The sequence below is a fragment of the Macrotis lagotis genome, chromosome 7 (assembly GCF_037893015.1).
Source record: "Macrotis lagotis isolate mMagLag1 chromosome 7, bilby.v1.9.chrom.fasta, whole genome shotgun sequence".
Lineage (NCBI taxonomy): Eukaryota > Metazoa > Chordata > Mammalia > Peramelemorphia > Peramelidae > Macrotis > Macrotis lagotis.
The window spans coordinates 63,910,077-63,936,477 of record NC_133664.1 but is presented as its reverse complement, the minus strand read 5'-3'; the positions used below and the strand labels follow the sequence as shown (position 1 = coordinate 63,936,477).

General features: G+C 38.8%; 1 protein-coding gene across 15 annotated transcripts in view; it reads right to left on the bottom strand.

The window, feature by feature from the left end:
* Window positions 1-222: 222 nt before the first annotated feature.
* The window catches only part of KIAA1217 (KIAA1217 ortholog), a 564,114-nt gene continuing 537,935 nt past the window's right edge, over window positions 223-26,401 (bottom strand). For 12 of the 15 annotated variants that reach the window (XM_074192996.1, XM_074192997.1, XM_074192998.1 and 9 more), the window contains 11 exons: window positions 22,331-22,461; window positions 21,468-21,615; window positions 17,560-18,034; window positions 14,077-14,260; window positions 11,224-11,387; window positions 9,973-10,134; window positions 6,980-7,099; window positions 4,310-4,387; window positions 2,583-4,208; window positions 1,954-2,076; window positions 223-1,267 (listed from right to left, as the gene is read on the bottom strand). In XM_074192996.1, the coding sequence (XP_074049097.1) occupies window positions 773-1,267; window positions 1,954-2,076; window positions 2,583-4,208; window positions 4,310-4,387; window positions 6,980-7,099; window positions 9,973-10,134; window positions 11,224-11,387; window positions 14,077-14,260; window positions 17,560-18,034; window positions 21,468-21,615; window positions 22,331-22,461 (3,706 nt within the window). In that variant the 3' untranslated portion in view covers window positions 223-772. Of the gene's footprint in view, window positions 1,268-1,953; window positions 2,077-2,582; window positions 4,209-4,309; window positions 4,388-6,979; window positions 7,100-9,972; window positions 10,135-11,223; window positions 11,388-14,076; window positions 14,261-17,559; window positions 18,035-21,467; window positions 21,616-22,330; window positions 22,462-26,401 lie in introns of those variants that run through there. The other 3 variants (XM_074193010.1, XM_074193011.1, XM_074193004.1) reach the window with 2 other exon arrangements.

Here is a 26,401-nt window from a genome sequence, read left to right as displayed (position 1 = left end):
TTTTTCTTGGATTGGCAAATTATTATACATAACCTTAATGGCAATACAATAGGTGTGTTTGATTGCCCCCTACACATGAAGCCTGGTATCTGTGTGGAAGCTCAAGAGTCCAACATACTTCTTTCAAATGTACATTACTATAGTATCAAAATGTTTTGGCAAAAAGATTTTGAAAGGAACCATGAAATTCTGACAAAAATAGAAATCTGTAACAAAGCTAAATAACAGTAAAATAAAAGGAAATATTTTAATATCAGATTTACAGTTTGTATAGTCACACTTGGGTATTTCTCTGTTCACTTCTAATTTTCATGATGAAAAATATTTGTATACAAAACAACACACTAAAATTCTGAAGCCATACATATTTTCCAAGCTTAATACAGGTTTTTTTCTTGTTTTTAAAATGCATATATTTTCTCTCTTTCTTTCATACACGCATGCACCCACAGCCACACACACACACACACACACACACACACACACACTCACTTGTTCTCTCTCGTCTGTCTACCATATTCTTTTCTTTTAACACATGCTCACTGTATTTAACAGGTACTGAATACAGACAGTAAATGTTATGTAATTACAACAGCAACAAAGTTTAAAAAAAACATCTTTACTCAAATCAATTAGTTCAGTATTTAGTACATAATTAGCATCGAGCCTCAAACGATACAGCAAAATGTTACATTCTCCTGTAAAAACAGTTGTCGCCAACTCATATTCTAACATTAGCCTGGGTGAATTTGCACCAATTAGCATTCAGCCTTTAAGAGGTCTCCTTGGCTGTGGATGGGGTAGATTTGCTTGGATTTCCATTCTGTGACTTGTAGCTGGTGAAGCTAGGGGTATGGATTGTCCTGATGCTCTTCACACCTTGATTCAGGGAGGTGGGAGAGGCAGGGGATGGGGGAGAAGAGGAGGAAGAAGGAGGGGATGGTCTGCCATTTTGAGTCTGTGATGAGAATGAGAGATGGTGACCTTTACCTGTGTGAGTAGGGTTCTGAAATTTTAAGGAGCCATTAGAGACAGAAGGGATATGGGAAGAAGAATAAGCAGTGCGACCTGTTTGAGGGCTGAGAAGGTTAGAGGAAGGAATGGATGATTTAGTAGGTGGATTGGGGGGATTGGGAGTATCACCACTAGAAGCGGGCATAGAACTGCTTTTCCCAGAGCTGGGAGAAAAGGCCGGAATCTTAGAAGCAGGTAAGGAAGGGGAAGTAGCCTTCCAGTCCCCACCAGCTTTCTTAGCACTTCCATTAGCCTGCAAATAAAGATGGTGGGAGACAGTTTATCAGAAAGCTAGTAACACGATCAAATCAACAGGGTCTGGCAAATACAGCCCTTCTCAGAATAACAAACGAACAGTTCAAGACCTGAGCTAAGATTTGCAGAGCTCTACTAGACCTGGTAGAAACCCCCAAAGTGCACAAAGAAGATGTAGAGGATGGGAGACGGAGGAAAGGGAAGGACTCAGGAGAGAAGTCACGTCAACCCAACTCCCATTGACTACATTGGCCATGCTTCCAGAGTATTACATGAAGATGGAGATGCTGTGATGGAAGGTTAATGCACATCTAAGGCAATGGATTAAACAGAAGTTAGTACTGACAACTTGAAAAGGTGGCTGAACAGCAGGCTGGATTGGTTCCCCAAACTGTTCTGATGAACCATTACATTCACCAAACTAAAGTCAACTGGTCTGGCAACTGATGTTAACAGCTGAAAATTGGAGTTACAAAGTAAAAGATGGTTGGTTGTTTTTATTACAAGCATGCATAAGCGTGGTGGAAGCTTCACAAAGATCATCTCGTCATGCCCCCAGATCCAGGACGTCTACTCAGACCATATTTCACAGAGAAAACACATTATTTGGTATGAATTAAGTCAGTGACTTGCATCTTAACAGCATTAGTGTCCATCCAAAGTTTGGGGTTAGGGTAAAACTACCTGTCGATATTGGCGAGGATCCTGTAGCTTGGGCTGTTTGCTTGGCTTATCCATGCTTCCTTGTCTAGTCTTGGAACTCATGGGGATTGGCATCCGGCTTGTCTGTGGGGTACCACTAGAGCCCTGTGGGAGAAGCAGTGAGAAAGAAGATAGATGACGAAACCTTTGAGCAAAGGGTCAAAGCAGATCATACCTTGTGCAAGAAAAGCTTAGTGTCAGAAGCCAGAGACCTACATGCAGGAGAGGCTTATGAGACAGACATCAGGGAGGTACACCACTGGTGTTAATCTCAAGAATCAAACAAGAGGAAACTGCGCAACTACTGATCAAATTGAATTTAATGTGGTTATGAGAGCATTCGTTTCACACACCAAATTACTGTCCCAGAATCCTTGCACTGCCCATCACCAATCAGCAGCGGAGAAAAGGATGGAATCAATTAGCTGTTAGACACCTAATTGGGAGGTTGGAAGGAGGGTGGAAAAGGGAATTGTGGGCAACAGACAAAAAAAAAAAAAACAAGCCACCTGAGAAGAAGCAAGTAAATCATAAGACACCTCTTGCCAATGGTGATTATGGCAGATTTAGAAAGCAGTCGGATCTTTTCACTTCTCATTGTACTAAGATACCTTACGTGAGGCTGAAGGTATTGATGTAGGGGTTTCTAGAGTAGCAGGTGTTTCTTCAACTACTACCAGGGTTCTGGATGAGGGCTCTTGAGCTACATGGGATGAGAATGTTACAGAGTCTTGATGAGAAGGACACGAGGTATCACCTAGAGCTCGGGGGCTCATTTCGCTGATAGTATTTTCCAGTTGTTTAATGGTCTGTTCAAGGCTGTCCAGTGTTTTGTAGGTATTTTTCCGAATTTCATCAGTTCTAGAAGCTGGCTTTGAAATCTCTAAGCTGGGTTGTTCTTGTTTCCTATTCATATTTTTGGAAGTTTCTTCAGGTAAAGACCTTGAAATTTCAAACCTCTTAGCTTCTTTATGTTGTTTTAAAGTTCCATCCTCCTCTTCTTCCTCATAAACCACCACCTGCAAAGTTTTTTTCCCTGTCTTGGTTCCTGTCCGGATGGCTTGTGTGAGAGCTGCCAGCTGTTTTTTAGGAAATTTGAATTTAAACTTTTTCTTAGGACTTTCAAATTGGTCCTCTGTGGGATCAGCCTTTTCATCAGAATTTGGAGAATAAGCACGGCTATCTTGATTCAGCTCTGTCTTGCTCAAGTCAGATCCTCTGGGTATTTTGGTTCCTGCCAAATGTGAATGGGTTCTAAGGATACCCTCAGAATGCTCTCCAGGTCTTAAATTGGTTAACTGATTTGAATTTAGGCTGTTAGCTAACATTTGAGAAGTGTTCCTCGGTTCTTCATTTTCCTCTTCTTCCTCCTCAATCTTTTCTTCTGTCATCATCCGTTCTAATTCCTCATCACATTCCTCAAATATAGTCGAGAGTCTTTTATATGCTGATCGAATATCCATGGGTTCATCAAAAATGATGATCACTGGTTTTTTATCTAAACAAACCACCGGTCCTTCATTTTCTGTACCTTCTTGTTGGGAGATCATTTCTTTCTTGGCATCAATATTCACTGTTTGAACATCCCCTCCCTTTCTGCTCACTATATCATGAACCTCTCCACTTGATAGCACCTGGACAGCTGTTTTAGTAATCATAAAAGCAATGTTGTCAGAGGTTGGATTGTCTTCTGTTGGAGAACTTGGTATGGCTTCTCCATCCTCACTGAAGCCTCCATTGGTATTTTTAGGTCCCTTAGCTCTTAGGACAACTTGGTTGTAGTCAAATGTGTGTGTTTCTTGGTCTGGTGTTGACTTTGAAGCTCCTGCAAGATTATTGTTACACTGTTGGGCTGAATCAGTATGAGCAACTCGTTTGGATTTCTCCAGGTTTTCAACTTCTTGTTGACTCATCTCTTTTAATTTTCCATAACTCACCTTCTGATTTTCAGTTTTAACCACAGTATATTGTAATCCTGAGACTTGAGGCCCTTTGTTTGCTTCATTTTCTGATATGCCAATTCCAGAGAGACTTGGACAGACAGACACATTTTTCTGGGGATAGTCTTTACCATCTCTAAACAAACTCCTACTGGAGTCAGGATTTTCCTTCATTAAGTTGCCAGTTTTACTTTCTGATGGCCCTGGTTCATCAGAAACATTTTTTTCAGCGTTTCTTTCCCACCTGTCCTTAGGAAGGTCAATAGCTTTTAGAATCCCTGTAGTAACATCATACACCTGAGAAGGAGGGGGGGAAACCACACATATTAATCAGAAATAGATTTGCCAAAGGAAAACAATTAATTATTCTGCATATATCAAATGAAGCACAGACTCACCATTCGGGATTCCATTTGGGGGCCATTTTCGTGTGCAACATCAGATTTCCGTATGTCTTCTTGGAAAAATTCCAAATTCTAGTAGAACAGTGTAGGACAGGTTATTCTATAAAACTATGTCTGCCCCATCCCGCCTCCCCTCCTCAAAATGTGGACTAAGCTAGAATATTCCTTTAACAAAATATCCAAACCATGCCGGTCAAGCACATGATTAACACACCAGACAAGAAGCCTATAGTTATATAATTACCTGCATTTGTTTTGTTCTCCAACTTTCAAAAATGCCCTATTTTGCACAAGATGAAAGTCTCCATTAGCAGAATTTTTCATGTATTTCAAATTGTGCAAGAGGCTACCATGGAGATGAGGCTATCATACCCAATGGACCAGATATGTAACTTGCTGCTACTCAAGTCTGGCTGTTGGTTACTAGAATTCAACTGGCAGCATAACATGGTGGGAAGAGCACTGAACTGGACGTCAGGAGGCTAAGGTTTTGGTCCTAGTTATGCTACCAATTGGTTCTGGGACAAATTTTCTAGAGTCTCTTTTCTTATTACTCTAAGACTCCAAAGAAATCATTTTGTCCCACTTCCTTTTATGGAAAGTACTCCCTGTAAAAGAATTCATCCATTGAATAGGGAAGAAGTTTATAAATTAAGAAAATTAAACTTCACTGCTTCACCAATTAAGCAATGAAATTTAGAATCTATAATTATCATTATTTGAGGAATAATATCTGCATGACTAACACCAAAAGGAAGAGTGAAAGCTAACCCTACCAAAAAGTTAAGTTTTAAAGACAAATGCTAGACTATAAAATCTGTGTGACACAGTATGCCCTAGGTTGAATACTGTGTCATCTTTATATCCCCAAAAGTGGGGTGGAGAGAGACATTTCTCTGAAGACTAGATATATTCTATGACTTAAGGTTAACATTGACAATACACAAACAATCAAACACAGCTCATTTGCACTATGATGTTACGTTGGCAGAAGCCCTGGCTTTAACACATTTTAGCAGAAGCTCTTGGGTGATCCTGCATAGCTGGTGTTATTGACAATCTTGTTGAAGGAAGTAAATCATAGAGAAAAAGGCCTGGTGGTTATAATGGATGGGAAATAAAAAGCACAACCATTCATTTGTAGTCAGAATAATTTACAACATGAACACATGTATCATTGCAGAATGAGAGGCAACCCAGTAGAATCCTGAGTGTCCTAGATTAAAGAAGGGAAAAATAACTCCAGGATATTTAGGGAAATGACACACAGACAAAAGCTGCAGCATGGGTACAGAGTTAATCACATGGGAACACTACAGAAAATAGATGGATGATGCCTTAGCTTTGGGAGCAAGTGACCAAAAAATTCAGTCACTTTAAAGGCTTCAGTATTACAATAATTTATATTCTTTGAAATCCTATATAGCTTACTCATTAAAAAAACCAGATTGATAGGTCTATGATATAAAAAAAACTTATCACAGATTCCTTCTAACACCTTTGCCTTGAGAATAGACTTTTCAATTTATGTGCATTCCAATGGGCCTAAGTTGCCTGAAATAAAGCAGTAGCAATTATTTAATAAATGCTTAATAATTAATTGATATATAGGCAGCAGGTTCTGTTAATGCTAGTTGGATAACCAGTATGTACTCACATAACTATCATTTAAAAAAAAGAACTAGGCTGCAGCCAAACTAACCTTAAAACTGAACTGACTATAATCTTCAGTGATTTAAAAGAAAATTCAGAGTCTTACACTAAGAACATCACTAAGAACATCAAGTCTTATTATATTATGGGTATGCAGAAATCCCTGTTAAAAGAGAAATTAAGTGAGAATGTCAGAAAAGGAGCTTTTCCTCTTTGTATTCATATTAATGTGTGTTCTTGTATGTATGTGCATGTTCACTGTTCTGGCTTGAATAGAATGTATTTATTTAGTCCATTTTATTGCCAGCTGCCATTAAGAAAAAGGATCTGATCTGGTTTGTGTGAGGCTAGTGTCTTTGTTCATTCTACCTGGATATGGGCACTGTTCTGGCCTGAAAAGGAAGTCTTTAGTCCAGTTTATTGCAAGTTGCTTTTACTAAAAATGGATCAGAACCAATTTATATGGGGCTAATGTCTTTGTGTACATTTTGCCTGGTATGTGTACAGTTTGGGTGTGAAAAGGTAGTCTTCAGTTGCTTTTACAAAAAACTGCATCAGAATCAGTTCATATGGGGTTAGGTTCTTTCTTCATTTTGCCTATACATATGTAAAGTTCTGGTCTAATATAAGGTCTTTAGCCCATTTTGTGCTAGTTGCCATTAGAAAAAATGAAACAGAACCAGTTTATCTGGGGCAAGTGTCTTTGTTCATTCTGCCTACAGTTTGTCTAACTTTGGAATAGAGGCTAAATTATGGGGAGAAGCTCTTTTAAGTATCTAACACCCTGCCTGTGGGATCCAAGCACATTAACAGTGCTTTCCTCCCCATGGTAACCTCAGCCAGTTTTCTTTAAGATAAAGATAAATTATTTTTTTAGCTGAGGAACATGGAGAAGAGAAGGAAAGATAGAAGATGCAGAATGACAAACAAGGGAGCCCCAGGTTAGTGTCAGAGCAAGGAAAAAGAAGGAAATGTCCAGGCCACGTGGCAGACAGGCTGGCGCCACTTTACCTTCCTTTCCTTGGGTTGTGTAACGGCCCCAGGCCTAGTGTCTTTAACTTGACTGTCAGTTCGGGCCTGCTCAACAGGACTGTTTGAATTTATATCCATAAAGGAACACTTCTGGAATGCCTAAAGAATTAAAACACTGCAAGTTAACATGTAACCAATCATGACTGATAGGAAAAGATGGAGGAAAATAGACATATGGTCCAGAAGGCTTGTAAGCTCTAAGTCCTGGAGTGGGAAACAGACCTCAGAGCTAGTTGAAAGTCCCATTTGAAATTTAAGATTAAAAAAATGGGCTCTTAATTGACTGGAGTGTTCAGTACTGTTTGGGAAATAAATAACATTGAACAGAGGAAATGGATTTCTCTAGTAGGTTATGCAAATGAATAAATACATTTTAAATACAACCTAAAAAAGATACAAATAAAATATATCAATTGGAAAGATGGAAAACCATCTAATCATCACATCAGGAAATACTATGGTAAGTAGGGTTTTGAATTGTTTTTCATGTAGAGATTTCTCATAGAATCACAGAATAGAAAAGCAGGACCTTAGAAATATCATTCAACAACCCTCTAATTTTATAGATGATGAAACTAAGTCCTAAAGATGAGAAAATTAAAAGGGAATTAACCAATTATACACTTTTACTTGTCTCTGTGGAAATTAGGGTTTCACCAAATATTACGTTTCATAGTCTTAAAATGAAAGAAAATTATTTCCCCACCAAAATTCCCATATTGATGCACATCCTTTTGGATTGGGCAATGCTATCAGCTTCCTGATATGGATAATAGTCTAGTACTCAGAGCCCAGTTTTATCTTTAGGATATAATTTTTCAGAGAAGCTATTTTGGCTCTTCTGAAAATAGACAAAAGGGGACCAATCCTAAAACACATCAGTGAGGGTAAATCTATATTCCTAGCCTTTATTTCCTGGATGAATACTTGGTCTACATTTCCAGTTGAAAAAACAAAATGGTTCTTGATGTCAAATAGCCAACTGGGGGAAGGCAATATATACATGTATACAGAAAATTCAAAACAAAATCCATACAAAGAGTAAAGGGTAAATTTCTGAGGAGAAAGTAATTAGCAATTATGGGAAACAGAATAGACTTTCAGTTGGAGGTGACCATTGGGCTTTGCAACGTAGTAAGTAAGGTGGGGGTTCTATAAGGAAGGAGTGAATTCTAAGCATAGGGGAAAGTCTATAGAAAGGAAAGAAGGTCAAAAGTGGAATATTGTAAGTGGAGAATAGCTTCATTTCGGTGGAATGTAGTAAACGGGAAGGAGAACAATAGAACATAAATCTGAAAAGGTAGGTTGGAGTTAAACCTTGAAGAGCCCTAAAAACCAAATGGAGGAATTTGTATTTTAAAGGCAAGAGGGAGTCACTGGAGCTTCTTGCATTGTGGACGGTCAAGGACCTTCTTTGTTTTATAAATCATGAACTTCATAAACCTAGGAATTAGGTTCACTAGATTCTTTTAAAAACCTGGGAGGAATTAGATGGCTAGATAGACATGTATTCTGGCTTCCTACCTTTCAGGAAGGATCTAAAGGACCCCAAGAGACAAAGCAGACTATAATGGCCCAAACAACTCTGCTTTTAGCTAAGTCTGAATAGTTAGCTTTTTACTGACTCTTGTTACTATAGCAACCAGGTCGTTGCAGTAAAAAGGAATCAGATGGTTTAAAAGTCCCCCATAGGCTAGTGAAAGGCACATGTTCAAAGGGAGAATCTTCAAAACCACTTGTGAGTTGGAGATACGGCAAGATTTCCTTAGAACACAGAGCTAGCTTATTGTAGTATGGAAAAATTATTCTAATGACACACAAGGAGGAACATCCGAGCAGAGGATTGCCTGTTAGGGGAACTAGGTCAACAGCTTAGTAAATAAATCCTAGGGGTTTGTTTGTGATTAGACACCAGGGTCACCTGGCCAAATGTCAGATTTGGGATCTGAACTCAGGTCCATCTGACTCCAAGTCCAGCACTCTTAATTCCTCTATATCTCAGTAAGTATCATTGGTCCAATGGAATACTTCATGTACTATCTTCTCTCCAAGATTACCTGTCAATGAAAGAGCCTAAGCAGTGCAAGTTCATATCACTCATGTGAATATGCATAGTAGCTTCTAATTTACTCTCTATCGATTCTCTATAAAAATTGAAAACAATCAGTAATTTGAAATTGTCTAAGTACAATCAGGTAACCCAACCCAATCCTTCATCTTTCCAGGAAATTTGAAAGGGAAACAAATTGTCATTGAGAAGGAATTCAGTATTAATAGATGAACAAATCAGTTTTTAACAGATGATATAACCACAGTTCAGGAATTCCAACTATTGAACCCAAAGGCTAAATCCTGTAACAATGAGAAACAATTTGGGGTAGACTAAATAAATAGGCTCTTTTATCTTTTGATGATACCATCACACTATAATAAGCAGTGCTCACCAAATAAGATGAGTGATTTGGCTGAGAATGCTGAGCGAGAGAGAGAGAGAGAGCGAGAGAGCAAGAGAGCGAGAGTGAGAGCGAGCGAGAGAGAGAATGAGAATTGTCTCTTTTTCTGGTACATGAAATGCATGTTTCTTGTACATATCTAAGAAACTTTGATAGTGGGACAGCTAGGTGGTGCAGTGGATAGAGCACTAGCCCTGGAGTCTGGAGGACCTGAGTTCAAATGTGACCTCAGACTTTTAATAATTACCTAGCTGTGTGACCTTGAGCAAGTCACTTAACCCTATTGCCTTAGAAAAACTTTAAAAAAACCTAAATGAACAAACAAAAAAATAAACTCTGATAGGCAGTCCTATGATCCTAGGGAGTCAGAAAACCAGGGTTAGCTCTTCTGTATATTGACTGGTACATTCAAAAACCTCCTTTGTCTAAACAAATTCATTCAGTAGAAAACTAGATTCTGAAAATTACCAAGGGGGAATTTTACCACAAGGCCATTTCAATATCAACCTAAACCCATACCTGTAATTCTGCCATTATTCTATCTCCTTCTTCTTCTTCCTCATCCTTTGAAGAGGAAACTGCAGCTGGTGGTGGAGGTTGGGATCGGGCTATAACTTGCTCCTCCTGTGAACCTTTTGTGACCTTAGCTGGTGGTGTTGGCCCAGAATCTTCACTACTTTCCTACAAGGGAATGGATATTGCTCCCATGATTAACTATGACTCCCAACTGCTGACAAATCAGAAAACAAATGTGCACGTGGACAGAAATAATCCCTCTGAACAATACGTTTGCTTCTTGACCCCAAATCTAACCAGCACAATTAGTTAATCCACCTGAAATCAGACTGGGATTTTTTTCATAAACCATCATTTTGATTAATATAAAGAATCATAATTAAATTTTTACGTCTTCAGTGCTTGGTACATTCAAAACTGGAACTTTGGGGATTTTCTTGTGCATTTAGCATGAAAGATGAGCAGGGTGAATTTGAGCAATGTAAGAAATGAAAACTCATTTCCTATGTTTCTGCTTAGGCTTTTACAACTCTCTTAATAGATCTTGGTCATCTGGGAATGATGTGTTTTTTGGGGTTTTTTTTCCATTTTTAATCTTTTTATGATGCCCTGGCTAGGAAGTAGCTTGTGATTTGCATTTTACATGTCATTCTCAAAAAAGTCAAATAAGAACAATTATTATGGTTACAGGACTTCCCTGAAATCTATGTTAGCCCCCTCTCCATTTCTTGTCTCTTTTTAAAAATGGTCTAGGTCAGAGGTTCTTAACCTTCTTTCTGAGTATCATAACTTCTCTTCCCCTGCCTCATCCTTCACCCCTTTGGAAGTCTGGTGAAATCTGTACACCACTTCCCAGAATAATGTTTTAAATGTAGAAAATAAAATATATAAGATTACAAAGAAAACCAAATCTATTGAAATAAATATGTAACATTTTTGGTCATGGTCATGTGGGAATTTGTTTTGCAGGACTATGCATATTTCTTATGAATTTTTTCCCTTTTTAAAACTGCTCCATTTTAGGAGTATGGGAATAAAAATGTGGGAGGAAGAATACAAATACCTGAAATAAAAAAGGTAAAAATGAAGACGTAATTTTTCCCCATTCAAGTGCATGAATCCTTCTGAATCTATTCAAAGACCTTGGGTTTTGTGGACCCCAGGTGGAGTCCCTGCCTTAAACTAATACAAAATCTACTCTGAAGATTTCTTTGCTACCTGAAGACTTCTTATCTAGTGGTTAGATTATCCAACCTTAGTGGTTGCATTCTCTTTCCTGATGGTGTAGACCACATCTCCAGATCGGGTGGTGGTCAGCCCAGATCCTGGAAGGTAGCTTCTTCGTGGAGGAGGAGGTGGTGGAGGTGGGGACTTCCCTCCCAACTTATCAGAATCCTGTTCCGAATTTGGCGATTCTTCTGGAAAAGAATGCATTGTTATACATGATTACTCTCCAGAGAATGTCTAAAAAGCACTGTACCTTCCTGTAACTACCTCTTGGGCATGACCCAGGCTTCTCTATCCAATTTCTTGTTCAGCAGAGCTTTAAGTTCTGTGGGTTAGCAGAAGAACCAGAGTCTCAGACTATAACCTTGGAAGATCTCTCTCTGCCTTTGGAAACTTGCTTCCTTTTTTCCAAAATGACCAACCTTTGTACTATAGCAGGTTTTCAGGGATGCTAAGTGAGGCATAAAATGCTTTTTCATTCATTCATGGGGACCGAGCAAAGTAACAGAGTTCAAAGTAGAGCAGTGGGACCCAGAACAAGAGGACAGAAGCAGAGATTTAGAGGCTAGGAGGGAAGAGAGAGAGAGAGAGAGAGAGAGAGAGAGAGAGAGAGAGAGAGAGAGACAGAGACAGAGAGACAGAGAGACAGAGAGAGACAGAGACAGAGACACAGAGAGAGACACGCAGAGAGAGAGAGAGACAGAGAGAAGGAGTGGATTGGATTTAAGATTCTCTAAGAATCCTTAGATATGCAATCTAAGATTTATGTGTCTGCTTTAGGGTTGTGGCTGGAAGGAACTGATCATTTAGGGGTTTGGGGGAAGGAGAAGATCCAGGAAAACCCTGGATTTTGGCAATTGGGGGATTGTAGAACTTGTACTGGCAACAATCAGAGCACATAGGCTACTCATTTTATACATGTTCAACAATCTCCAGGAACAAGAAAGAGCAAATAAATGATTCAGAAATCAAATGTGCTTTTGGTAAATTATCAACCCCCCCACTTCCACTAGAGTAGACCTGGACATTCTAATCCTAACTTCACCCAAGCGCTCTTCAGGTCTTTATGGAAATGTCTTGACTTCCCTGAAGGGAGATAGTCTCCTCTGAGAAACTAGGTCATAACACCTACCCCTTATGTTTGCTTAGAGGGCCTATGAAAAATAAAAGCTGGGGGGACTATTGTAATCTAAAGGCTATTGATTATTGTGTTTTATAGACAATTACTCAGTTTCACAAGTAGAGTAGTCATTAGGATTGGGTATATGTGTTTTCTCTTCTTAAAATGAGAGGGGTTCAAAAAAAAAAGAAAAAAATGAGAGGGCTTTGAAGTGATGATCACTATCTAAGTCCTACATTTCTATGAGCCATTTTCTTCTTTAATCAGTTCTAGGCAAGGATTCCTAGTCAGACTATTTTTCCTTCTTTATCTCTATCTTATACTGGGGTATCTTAGGAGCATATAAAAGTTCAGATATGCTTCGATGAATACACATTGCTAGCATTTAAGTTATCTGAAACAGGTGTCCTCCAACTTCCTGCCCCTGTACAGAGATACAGGGTAAAAGGAGCAGCTTAGGTGGAGCAGAAGATAGAGCACCAGCCCTGGAGTCTGTAGGACCTGAGTTCAAATTTGGCCTCAGACATTTGACACTTATTAGCTGTGTGACCTTGGGTAAATCACTTAACCCTAATTGCTTCCAAAAACAGAAGAAAAGTTTTATTGTATATTAAAGTTCTAATAACTTTAGCACTATAAACTTATAAATAAATGCTACAAACTTACAAAGAACAACTCTGAAAGGTTAAGATCTTTAAAAATTGATATTTTTCATGAAAAATGAACATGAGTATTTTCTTCAGCTATACAGGTACCTAGATAATTTTTTGTTGTTGTTCAGTCATTTCAGTTGTGTCTGACTCATTATGACCTCCCTTTGGGTTTTTTTTTTATGTCAAAGATCTAGGAGCAGTTTGCCATTTCCTTATTCAACTCATTTTACAGATGAAAAAAACTCATTCACAATGAACAAAATTCAATAAGTATAAAATAAATCCAAATGATGGACATTTCAAATAATGTTTTCTGCATGTAACATTTCTGTGTGAAGCTATTAAAGTATAAGACCTATACTAAGACTATTGGAACACCATATATTTTGCATTGATTTTTTTTGTTTATTTTTGAAAGGCAATGGAGCTAAGTGATTTGCCTAAGGTCACACAGCTAGGTAAGTCTTATGTTTCTGAGGTCAGATTTGAACTTGGTCCTTCTGACTCCAGGGCTAGTGCACTATCCCCTGCACCACCTAGCTGCCCCCTATTTTGCATTGATCTTGATAAGTCTCTTAAAGATTCTGTTTCTCCTTATTTACTCTTAATATTCTTTTTTTAATTTATATTTCCCAGTTTCATGTAAAGACAATTTTTAGCATTCATTTTTAAAAAATATCAAGTTCCAAATTTTCTGTTGTCCCTCCCTGAGACAGCATATTCAATCATGAAAGCACATTCCTAATATTCTCTAGGAGACCCAAGTAGTGTCATTTAAAAAAAAAGACCAATTTTTTTCTCAATCCATTCAACCAACTGACCCACAAATCACACATAGGAAAGACATCAAACCCCTGAGAAATCCAGTTGTAGTCATTTCCTTTATTCTTTAAGGGGCTCTATCCTGCGACCACTGAGGAGTAGAGACTTTCCTGCCGCTATTAGAGTTGATAAATAGGAACAAGTCTCCTGAGAACATGTAGGAGAACATGTTCTCCCCACCTTTCCACAGCATTCAATCAGTATTCTTTCTAAAAATCTAAATCAAAATGTTAATGCCAATCTAGAACACACAAATGTCAAACTATGAAAACAACCAGATCTCACCTAAAAGTTCAATCTTGTCCCCTGGAGTATCTCCCTTTGACAAAGGAACAGAAGATGGTGGCATTTCTAGGTTGGGGATGGACTTCATAATGTTGGCCTGAGCTTCTTCTAGGAGCTTTTCAAATTCTTTTCCATTATAGTGATCCAGGTTTTGCCTTTTTTCTTCCCATTTTTTTTCTGCCTTCTGAAGAGAAATAATAAATTGTTTAGTTGTGCATCCTGTGATTTTTTGACATTCTGAATTTCAGAAGCCTCATTTGTGGATATGGAGAGGGGATGGTGGTAAACGATGGCCTGCTTTTCTGTGGTGAAAGGAGGAATGAAAAACTGGATTTCAGTTCCTGGTGGATGGTACTTGAAAGTCAGACAATCCTTGAAGTCTAATCTGCATGAATGATCTTCTCTGTCTCATCTTCTGGAATTCCTCTCTGAAGGCAACTTGCCTTCTAACCTGGCCATCCCAACAGGAAGCAGAAGAGGAACCCTAACCTGGGTGGCCACAGTCACTGAATTCAGACCTGGGATTTCTTTGCTCATTGAAGGAAGGATCCCTCCCAATGCAGATTAGTAGTCTAGAGTAAGTCTAGAGAAAGCTTGCTTCTTAATTTTCTGGGGGTACAGAGAAGTTAAGTAACCAGCCTAAGATCCCAAAGCCAGTATGTGTCAATGGCCCCATATTTTCACAGTGTGATATTTACATCAATACAGGAATTTCTTTTGGTTGGGGGTTGCATGGCTTTGGTTTGGCTTTTCAGAGAAGGAAATTTGGAAAGATTAGAATTTGTGCTAGATGGTACAGTGGACAGACTTGGCTGTGAGCCAAGAAGGTATTTATATGAGTTCAAATTCTGCTTCAGTACTGGCTGTGTGAGCTTGGGCAAATCACGTTAACTTCTGTTTGCTTCAGTTTCCTTATCTGTAAAGTGTCTTTCAGTAGATAGACTCTAAGTTTACTTTCAGTTCAAATGCTATGATTTTGGGATCCTAAGGATTTTGACAGTTATCATAATCAACCAATAAGAAGTTCTTATGTATCTAATAAGGTCTGGGTTTTGTGCTAGATCCTGAATATATAAAAATAAAAAAATGAGATGCTCTGAACCAGAGAGTGACAAGAACAAAGGAGGAGTTCTGGGAGGAAGTTTTCTTGGGGAGCAGGCTTTTTGGGGATGATGGACTGAAAATGGGAGAACCAAGAGTCCTCAGAGAGTCCACTGGAGGTTCAATAACACAGTCAAAACCAAAGTGGTGATGCAAATGGAAAAGACAGGTCTGATAAAGAATTAAAAAAAAACCAGGATGTCTTTTAAAATGTGGAGTCTCTAATTAGGAAGTCTAGAAAAGTTAGCAGAAAAGTAGTCAGAGAATCAGAAAGAATCAACGTAGTATAATGTTGGAGAAGTCAAGAGATGAGAGGTTATTCTGAAGGAAAGGGATTGGATCTTGGGATTTCAGATTTCCAGGTAAAGAAGCTCCCTCTATTAATACAGTTCAGAACAGTTTCTGTAATTTATCATTTTAGAGAGCTTGTTGTTTGTCCTTCATTCCCGAAGATCATGACATCAGGGAGTTAATGCCATGACATCCAAGTGGATTGAATTTGAATGCGTTTGGGGGGGGGGCGTGTTAAGTCCTCAGCTTCACTTTCTCCTCCAGAGCCATCTGGGTTTAGTGGACAGATATGGATCAGGACAACTGGAAAAGGTCCTGGATGTGAGGGAATCAGAGTTTAGGAAACCTAGAGCATTGACAGGGGTGATTTCCCAGGGTCACACAGTCTATATGTGTCAAAGGTAAGATTTGAACTCAGCTTTGTTTGACTTCAAGGCTAGCTCTGCATCCACCATGCCAAAACTGCTTCTATCATGAAAGAAAAAAAAAATCGGCGATTGAAAGTATAGTGTCAAATTGATCCATCCTTGATCCCAAATCTGACCAAATCACCTCTTATTCAATTAAAGCCCAGTAACTTCCTATTACCTCCAGAAATATAAAATCCGGTTTTGGTTTTAAAGTCTTTTCTAACCTGGCCTCATCCTTGCCTTCCAGTCTCCTTGGACCTTATTCCCTTCCACATGCTCTTTGATCCAGGGATATTTGCTCTTGATACCTCATTTCCCAATTCCAACCATTTTTAGCTGTTTATTCCCCAGATCTGAAATTCTTTCTCTCTTCATCTCTACCTCCTGGCTGCCTTCAAGTCTTAGCTAAAATTTCATCTTCTGCAAGAAATGTTTCCTTAATTTTGACACTTTCCCCTGGGATGGCACCCCGCTAACCCACTATTTCCATTTATCCTGCTTTTATCTTGTCTGTACATAGATGTCTGCATGATGCCTCCCTCGTAGACTGTTAGTTCCATTAGAGTAATGATTGCTTCTCTTCTCCCCTCATCCCCCCTTCCATTATTTGTATCCTTAGCAGACTACCTGGAGTTTAATAGATGCTTAATAAATTCTTGTTGTTTGACTGAGACTAGATAAGAGGATGAAGAATGAGAAAAGGTCAGAGATTTAAAAATCAAGAGGTTATTGGTGACTATCACAACATGTTTACAGAATTGAAATGCTAAGACATCATTTTCAAATTTTCCAAAATCTGGCTTCAACTTGTCTTCCAGCATCTTTCACAATTTGCCCACACAGGTTCTGCTCTCTAATCCAACCGATCTAATTCATTAGACTATAAGCTTCTGAAGGGTAAGGATTACCTCTTTTTCTATCCATCCCTCTAATTCATTAGATTCTTTTTTTTTGTTTTTTTCCCAAGACAGGAAGGTTAAGTGGCTTGCCCAAGCCCACAACTAGGTAATTATTAAGTGTCTGAGGCTGGATTTGAACTCAGGTACTCCTGACTCCAGGGTCGGTGCTCTATTCACTATGCCACTTAGCCACCCCTCACTAGATTCATTTTGAATCTTTTTCTGTCTTTAGTACTTAGCACAGTGTTTTGCCTATAGTCAGGAAATCTAAATCTGAATCCAAGCTCTGCTAGTTCTTAGCTGTTTAACCACAGACAGGAAGGAGAATTTCTCTAAACCTCAGTTTCTTCATTTGTAAGAGGAAAGTGATGATAGTTACATTATTTACCTTAAAAGACTGCCATGAGGACAGCACTTTATTTGGGCTCTTTTTTTTTTTTTAGGTTTTTGCAAGGCAAATGGGGCTAAGTGACTTGCCCAAGGCCACACAGCCAGGTCATTATTAAGTGTCTGAGGCTGGATTTGAACTCAGGTACACTTGACTCCAGGGCAGGTGCTCTATCCACTGTGTCACCTAGCTGCCCGAGGACAGCACTTTATAAGCATTAAAGAACTTTATGTGTTAAAATGTCGTTATTTATTATTAAATTTTAATCACTGTCAATTAGATTGTAAATTCTTTGAGAATAGGGACTATACCTCATCCTTTGTTATACTCCTTTCAACTTAATAAATAGCTGTTGTTGTATTTAGGTCAAAAGAGGGAGGAAGATGAGTCCTACCTCTATAGACACAGCTCGGTTCCTGTTGCTTGCACTGTGAATTTCTTCAATGAACAGACTTTGCATGGTGGAACCATTGGTGGGAGGAGGTGGGGACTGGGGACTTTGCACTGGCTGGACAGTGGTGGTTGATTCCTGCATGGTGCCTGGAGGGCTGGCAGGGTGATGACTGGTCCCTCCCAGCAAGTTCTGCGTTTGGTTGCCCAGTGCAGAAGAATGCTGTGATTGGTGGATGACAACGGGGGAGCTTTGAGCGTGATGGACAGTCATGGTGGATAGGGGGACCACTTCTGACTTGATGGATGAAGCCTGAGACTCTCCATTTCCTCCAGGTGTGCTCTGGGGTGGGGGCCCATGGGTGTAGGCCGAATCTTCCTGATTTTTCAGGATTTCTGCGGCTGTTGCTTTTTCCATGGCAACGTATTGTGCTACTTGGGTGGCATCGGCGCCTTTTAGAAGTCCATCAGTGACATGTCTAGGAGAAATTGTGCAGAAGAATATTACTTGTTTACAGAAAGTCTATATAGGTTTTTCCTATACTTACAATATCATCCTTTAGGGTTATATTAACTGAAAGACTGCCAATATTTGTTTTAAGAATATTCCAAAGCTTACAGAGATCAATTGACGATCATTTACTGAATGAATAATCAAAAAAGCATTTATTAGGTGATTTATTAATCATTATGTGCCAATTATGGCCAAGACTTATGTTAAATGCTAGGAATACATAAAGGGAAAAAAACACCCAAGACATTTCTCATTTTTAAAGAGTTCTACTACACAATAGTTGGAAGAAAAGCTTGGAGAGGAAGGCTCTAGCTGGATGGGGGATAAGTGGTGAGCTCAAAAAGAAGGTGGTGATCCAGCTGGATCTTGAAGGATGGCAGAGATTTGAAGAAGTGGAGGGAAGGAAAGAGCTACCAGTCAGTGCTGGCTTATAAATACGCCAAAATGGTTTGTTAGATTATAGAGTGTGTGGAGGCAAGGGAAGTGAAGAAAACTAAGGACAATTTCATGAATGTTTCCTGATTAAGTTCTCTAATGCCTTAAAACAGCACCAAGGAAGCAATCTTGGGAAGAAAAGTGATTCCAGATTTTATTTTTTGTGATCTCAATGGTCAGACTAACATGGTTGTCTTATTGTTTGGACCGTGGTGGCTGGAGGATGCCGGTACCTTACTGCCACATTCCGATTCTCTGTTATAACCTTAATCAACTTCATTCAGTTTTATTCCTAACAAGTGACAGAAGAGCTGGGAATAGGGGAGTCAGCTGTTGTTTTTAATTACACAGTTAAGTTAATATTATCATCATCATCATTCAGGGATTACTAAATATAACAAGTGCATGTCTTCAAAACCTATTTTTCCACACAGTGTATATTCCAAAGGGATGAGACATGAGACCAACATATGAAGATTGTTCTCTTTTAATGTATTTGGTTTCTAAAATGTTATAAATATATCTCTATAATATAATCTGCCTAAAGGTAATTTAGAAATGATTCTATAAAGAGATCCATCTGTTCTCCCATCCCTTTGGCATGGAGATTCTCCAAATCTTTCCTCTCTCCTCTCTTTCCACTCTCTGCCTCACTTATTCCCAAAGGTTTGAGTAACATCTCTACAGTAATGACTTTTTTTTTAAAGTTTTTTTTGGCAAGGCAAATGGGGTTAAGTGGCTTGCCCAAGGCCACACAGCTAGGTAATTATTAAGTGTCTGAGATCAGATTTGAACCCAGGTACTCCTGACTCCAAGTCAGTGCTTTATCCACTTCACCACCTAGCCACCGCACTAGTAATGACTTTGAAATCCTATATATTCAAGCTCAAGTCTCTCCTCTTCCACTATCATACTTTTGGATATTCATTAGTAGTTCAAACTAAACATGTCCAAGATGAAACTTAGTATTTCACCCTTAAATTCTTACCCACACTTCTCCCCCTCCAAAGCCTCCTGTTTCTGTTGAAGGCACGGTCATCTTGCTAGTCACCCAGGCTTATAAGATTACAAATTTTTGTAATTTTTACCTCTATATCTCTGGCATCTATTCCCTTCTCATTTGGCCACCAGTTGATTTCTCTATTAGGTAGTAGCCTGGCATCTTCTTGTAGCCTCTAAGAGGCCAGGGATACCTTCCAGACCTCAGTGAAGTCCTACAATAGTTTTCTTATTCTTCTAGATGTCTATTACTACTTTCTATTTGGATCTTCAGAGCACTTGGTTTCTACCTCTATTATAGACATACTGTGCTTTATTTCATATAATAATAATTTTAATATATGTATATTATATATATATATATAATTTTTCCAATTACACATAAAAACAATTTGATATTTCTATAAGTGAGGTAAAAATTTCCTCCCTCCCTCCAATTCTCTCATTAAGAAGATCTAATAATAAAGTTAAGAATGCAAATTGAGAATGCAAAGAGTTTTATATCTGTTATCTTATTTGATCTTTATAATAACCCTGTAAGGTATGGATACTAATTTTATCACCACATTTTATAGATAAACCAAGGCTGTTAAATGACTAGGGTTTCACAGAAATTAAATGTAAGAAGTGGGACCTGAACTCAAGTTTCCAAGATTTTTCAGTTCAGATCTCTTTTTACTATACCCTACTGAGTACTGAAAAATGTAAGTTATTTAAAATTTAAAATTTAAAAAGCTTCCCCTCTGAATAACTGTCAGTCAAGAATGCAGGAGATGGGAATGAATGTGTGGTTTAGGTTAGATTAGATAACCCCAAAGGTCTCTTCCAATTCCAAGATTTCACAGTCTATTATTTCCTAAAGTTAACTTCAAAGTTTAATTCCTCCCTTTTAGAAAATTATATTATTGGCAGTTATTGGTGGTTCAGGTGCTCACCCAAAAGAATCCCTGTTGGCTGTTTCTTTTCCACATTGGCTCTATTTCTGATGGTAAAGGATCTGACCTGGTCCAAGGTGTGGAGTGTAATTTTCCTGAAGTTTCCTGGGCCACTTATTCTCAAGGCCCCAGTGAAAAATAAAAAGTCAGGGCATGACACTGTGAAAAATTTTGAGTGCTCTGAGTTACAGGTGAACAACAAAAAAATAGAATTTCTAGCCCCATGTGCACCACCAGCTGTGACACACCATAAAATGTCATTTGTGAACATGGATTGAATTAGTGAATGCAAACTACTGTAAATGTCAGAGGCAGCTTCCCTTCTGCAGTGACTAAATTGTGAATATCTGGTTTAAACCAGAGACTAGGTATGAGGGAATGCATTTATTTTTAGCCAACTTTCTTATGGAATATAGCATCAAGGGTATAACTTTAGTTGGGGTCCCGTGAAATTAAAAACAGTGATTGTAGATAGCATCTGAGGGCTTTCTTGGGTGTTTTTCATTTCTGTGTACAATCTGTAGGAATGTTCTTACATTGGTATTTAGTAATAGTTCTAGGGATGACTTGATTCAGCCAAAACTATCTTCTTTTTGAGCAAACTCTTCCAGAGATCCCGAAGTGAATACAGAATTTCTCTAGCCACATGATATGCTGCCCAATACATACCATCACTTACACCTAATAAAAAAATGGATGCATTCAACTAAAGATGATGTGAAAACTACCTAAAAAGAACATTATATTTCTTTAAACATTTATTGTATACATAGTAACTTTTGTCCCTCTAGTATTTTAAATATGACAAATACATCACAGAAGAATCATCAACCTGGGAATCACAATCACAGAATTTCAAGGGTGGGAAACTAGTGACAGATGTGTCTTCTCAGTAACATGGGAACCAAGAGACCATAGATCAAGATGGAAATGGAAGCAATCTCAATGAGATGGTGAAAGTGCCCACATTGGAAGTCCCTTCCTCCACATCCCCATCAGAATGGGCCCCCACACTGCAGCCCAGTTTACCTTCTTAACATTGTCAACACATCGGTCATATTGCGGACCCTCTTGAGGAGGCTATCCAGTTTGTGGGGTTCCTCTTTCAGAAACCTCACAGCTTCCACTTCAATACGCAGAATAGCCCGCATCTTATTCTGTAAGGTTGGAAATTCTCCTGCAGGGCCAAAGACAAATGGACATTTCAATGGGGGGAGTATTAATGGGGGTCAAAGAGCAGAAAGCACTGCAGTAGAATTAGAAGGCAATAGGTGGTGTTCATGCTGCCAGGATAAAAGTTGGTCATGCCCAAACACATGGTTATTTGCTATATTGAAAAACAGGTATTTATGGAAGGACAAGATCTGAAAGCAGGAAGATTCATCTTTCTGAATTCAAATCAAGCCCCAGACACTTACTAGCTGTATGAGTCTGGGCAAGTTGGTTTACCATGTTTGCCTCAGTTTCCATATCTATACAATGAGTTGGAGAAGGAAATGGCAAAACACTTCAGTATCTTTCCCAAGAGAACCTTAAGCGCAGTAAGGGTCAGAAATGATTGAAAACAAATGAACCACCACAAATTTGTTATGATCCTATTAAACCTAATGGAGAAAGTGATTATGAGATCATAAAATTAGAGCTAGAAAGGCCCTTAGAGGTTATTCTTTCCATGTAATTAGATGGGGCATTCAATGTTACCCCTTCAAACTCCCTCATCTTACAGAAAAAGGAACCCAGGCTTAGGGAGCTGAAGGCATCTCTTTGTCTGAGGTCACACAGGGAGTATGTAGCAAAGCTGGACGTAAAACTCCCTGACTGTAAATTCAGTGATTATCAACAAAGTTTTTAACTCACTAGTATCAGGATTCTCTTGAAGGCAGGACCCTTACCTTTCAGCGCAGCTACAGCTTCACCCACTTGTCGAAGAAGGAAAGCCCCATCTTCAACATCTTTCAGCGTGACCATGCGTTCGGCTGAGGTGGAGTCCTTCTTCAAATCATCCACAAAAGCTTCTAACTCGCTGTAGGAAACAAATAGAAGGATATAAAAAAAATTAAAAAGCAAAAGCAAAACCTGTCTCACACATCACAGAGAGAGGAATTTCTAAGTTTTCATCTGCTTTGGACTCTGCCTCTAGGGGAGGCTAAGTGGCGCAGTGGATAGAGCACTGGCCTTGGAGTCATGAGGTTGTGAGTTCATATTTGACCTCAGACATTGAATAATAACTGCCTAGCTGTGTGACCTTGGGCAAGTCATTTAACCCCATTGCCTTAAATAAAAAAAATTAATAAAAAAAATTTAAAAAGCAAAGAATAGGTGTTCCCCAGGGTTGGAATTCACCCTGATTTTTGAATAATTAATGAGAAAATGGATATTACAATGAGAGGTTGAGGGACCCCACCCCAGCCATGGGCAAGTTGGTTAAAAGGGTCTGTCTCCACCCAAGCTTGATTGAATGGAGTTCACCTTAGACTAGAGATTCCTTGTAAAGCTTTAGATAGCATTATTATAGAGGTTAACTCAACCTTCTGAGACTGAGGTCTAAAAAATAAAAAGAACACTGAATCTCCCTAACATATTAGTTATTAATATATCTCTCAGAAGGGAGCCCAATCACAAATAACACTGGGTGTATATTCTAACATAAGTGCATGTACTTTTCTCTCTTCTCTTCTCTCCCCATCTCTTTTTTCTCCTCTTCTCTCTCCTCTGTCTCTGTTTCTATATCTCTGATTCTTTGTCTCTGTTTCTCTCTCTCTCTCTCTCTCTCTCTCTCTCTCTCTCTCTCTCTCTCTCCCCCCCCCCACCTTTTGACAAAAGAATAGGAGTCAGGACTGACTCCAGGGCCAGTGCTCTATCCACTGCACCACCTAGCTGCTCCCAGAGAACACCTATTCTTCAAACTGTGAGGCGCCTGCCATGATTTTCTTTGGTCTAAGAGAGACTGTCAAATGACTATCCTTTTATTGATAAATTTTCTGGACATATTAATTAAATGATTATATCGCTCAGAAGTTACTATTTTTTTTTGCCACATTTCTCTCTACTCAAATGGCCCCCCCCAACCGTATTTCTGTTTACCTTTCATTGCTTCTGAACTATACTTACAAAGAAATAAACTAAATTAATTTTCCATTTGGCCCCTCTGCATTCAGCCTCTCCTCTTCCAAGTCCTCCATATAATAGCCAAAGTGGTCTTTCTAAAGTCCACTGTTTCTTAACTCAAAAAGTTTCCATGGCCACCATCTGCCTTTAGGATCAGATTCTAACTTTTCTGTTGGACACTGAAGGCTCTCTCCAGCTTTCCTTCCCAGATTTATTATATGGTACTTCCCTTTATTCATTCTATCATCTGGCCATACTGGCCTTTTTGCTTTCTTTCCACCATCCCCAGTCTTTGCACAGGTTCCATCTGCCATATTTTGAATGACCTTTTTTCCCTGACTGATTCCTCAAAGAAACTTCCTTTCTTCAAAGTTCAGTTCAAACCTATCCTCCTCCTTCAAGAGGTCTCTTCTGGTCCCTTTAACTGTTAGTGTCTCCCATGAAATTACCTTCAAGTGTATGCTTTACTTAAACTTTTACTTGTTTTTTTATTTCTCCAAAAGAATTTAAGTTTCTGGGGGGCCAGGATCTATGCTGTTTTCATCTTGGGCATCTCTAGCACTTAACCACAATGACTGGTATACAATAGGTGCTTAATTAATGCTTGCTGATTGACTGTTTATACTTGTTGATTTGGTTTGCTTTTACTTTGGTCTAGAGCAATTACAAGGAAATTAAAAGGGTCCATACTAGAATGAAGGCCCTGGATTTACTTATAATATAGACCCATTTTCTGTGTTACCACCATGAAATAATGTATAGGTACCCCTTTCTCTTTTCATTTGTTGTCATAGTTTATACTATAGTAGTCACATATAGGCCACTCTTCTCCCTCAGAATTCAACCTGTATGAAAAAAATCTGAATGCAGTATGAGTTCAATGTAGACATAGCCATTTTATCTTTTCAAATACTTCTCATTTTATTGATAGAACCTAAGCTTGGTAACCTTTATTTGTGCTTTTTTTTTTCCTTCTGCTAACTTGTGAATACATTAAGTGTGTATTTAGAGCTGCCAGTCATTTTGGGATCCCCTCAGATTAGGATGGTACTTAGTATAATGTAGTTGCTTAGTCAATGGCATAGATGAACGAACGAACGAACGAACGGACGAATGAATGAATGAATGAATGAATGAATCTCTGATATAAACAACATGAGCTTGAGGCATCCCAGTTCTGGAAAAAAAAATCACAGCGTGGCTTGGCTTCAAAGTCATTTTCCACAATGGTTTTTCCAGCATTTTAACAGATTTAACAGATTAAAAAGATCAGTAACATTTCAATCTGTCTGCTGAGGGTCTGAGTTTTCTCATCTATAAAATGAAAAGGGTTGGACTGGATGATCTCTAAGGTCCCTCCCAGTTTTAAATGCTTCAGTTCCTCAGAAATTCAAAGGAAAAGAATTTTTGGGAAAAGAGAACCACTAGATGGCAGCATGAGAACAGATATTTGGTCAAATTTGAGGAGAAATTTTGCTTTTTTTTTTTGGCCTGATTTTAAGACATGGAGAATGAGTGGGGATTACCTGTTGAGGTCAAAGTAAGTGTGTTTGTGTGTGTGTGTGTGTGTGTGTGTGTGTGTGTGTGTGTGTGTGTAGGCACGTGTGCACATATGTATAGGGATGAGGGGGTATCCGCCATTTAACCTACTTTCTTTAGCATTCATTGTTTTTTTAGGAAAGATTTTATTTTGAGTTTTAGAATTTTTGCCCTAATCTTGCTTCCCTCTCCCCACCCCCCACAGAAGGTAGTTAGTTAGTCTTTACATTGTTTCCATGGTATGCATTGATCCAAATTGAATAGCATTCATTGTTTTTTTTTTTTTGTTTGGTTGGGTTTTTTTAGGTTTTTGCAAGTGGCTTGCCCAAGGTCACACAGTTAGGTAATTATGAAGTGTCTGAGACTGGATTTGAACCCTGGTACTCCTGACTCAAAGGCCGGTGCTTTATCCATTAGGCCACCTAGCTGCCCTGCATTCATTGTTTTTAAAGGCTCTACCAGCAAAAAGGCTAGCAAAGAGGAATGGGAATGGGATGGGGGAAGGAAAAGGAAAGAAAGGAAAGGGAGAGAAGAAATTGCCAAGAGAAGGGAAGGGAATTGGGAAGGAAAAGAGAAGGGGAAGAGGACGAGAATGGAAGGCAAGGCAAAGAAAAGGAACAACCTATGTAGAGGGTCCTGCAAAGAAAAGATGGCTTCTTAGAAGAAAACATTCCTCTTGGTAGTATCCCGATAGGCTCAATACGCGAGACTGGAAGGGGAAACCAATGAAAGGTGACCCTGTTGGCAGGGCCAGAGAGGCAGGATCACCAGACTGAATACCAGGGTCTTGGCATACAGTAGGTATATAGTATGATTTATCTAGTTGAGCAATATTTTTTTAGGGTTGACACTCGGAACTACGTAACTGAAATCAAGAAAACTCACTTTCCAGAGTTCAAATCCAGCCTCAGACACTTAACTAGCTCTATGCCTCTGAGCAAGTCACTTAACCCTGTTTGCCTCAGTTTCCTTGACTATAAAATGAGCTGGAGAAGGACATGGCAAATCACTCCAGTATCTTTGCCAAGAAAACTCCAAAATGGAGTTGGAGGATTTGGAAATGATTAAAAATACCTAAACACATTTCTGCAAGCATAAAATGGTTATATTTGTTATTGTAAGAAAAGGCTTTTATAGACTTTAAGCTACCATAGAAATAGTAGTGGCTATGATGGTGTTTTTTTTTCTTTTTCCTTTAAATTATTAAAAAGACACTAAAAATCTCAATGAAGACTTAGGAGATAGAGCTCATTCTAGGCCAAAGTAGAAGATCCTACCCTTGATCCAAAGACATTTTTTTTTTAAAATAAAGGATC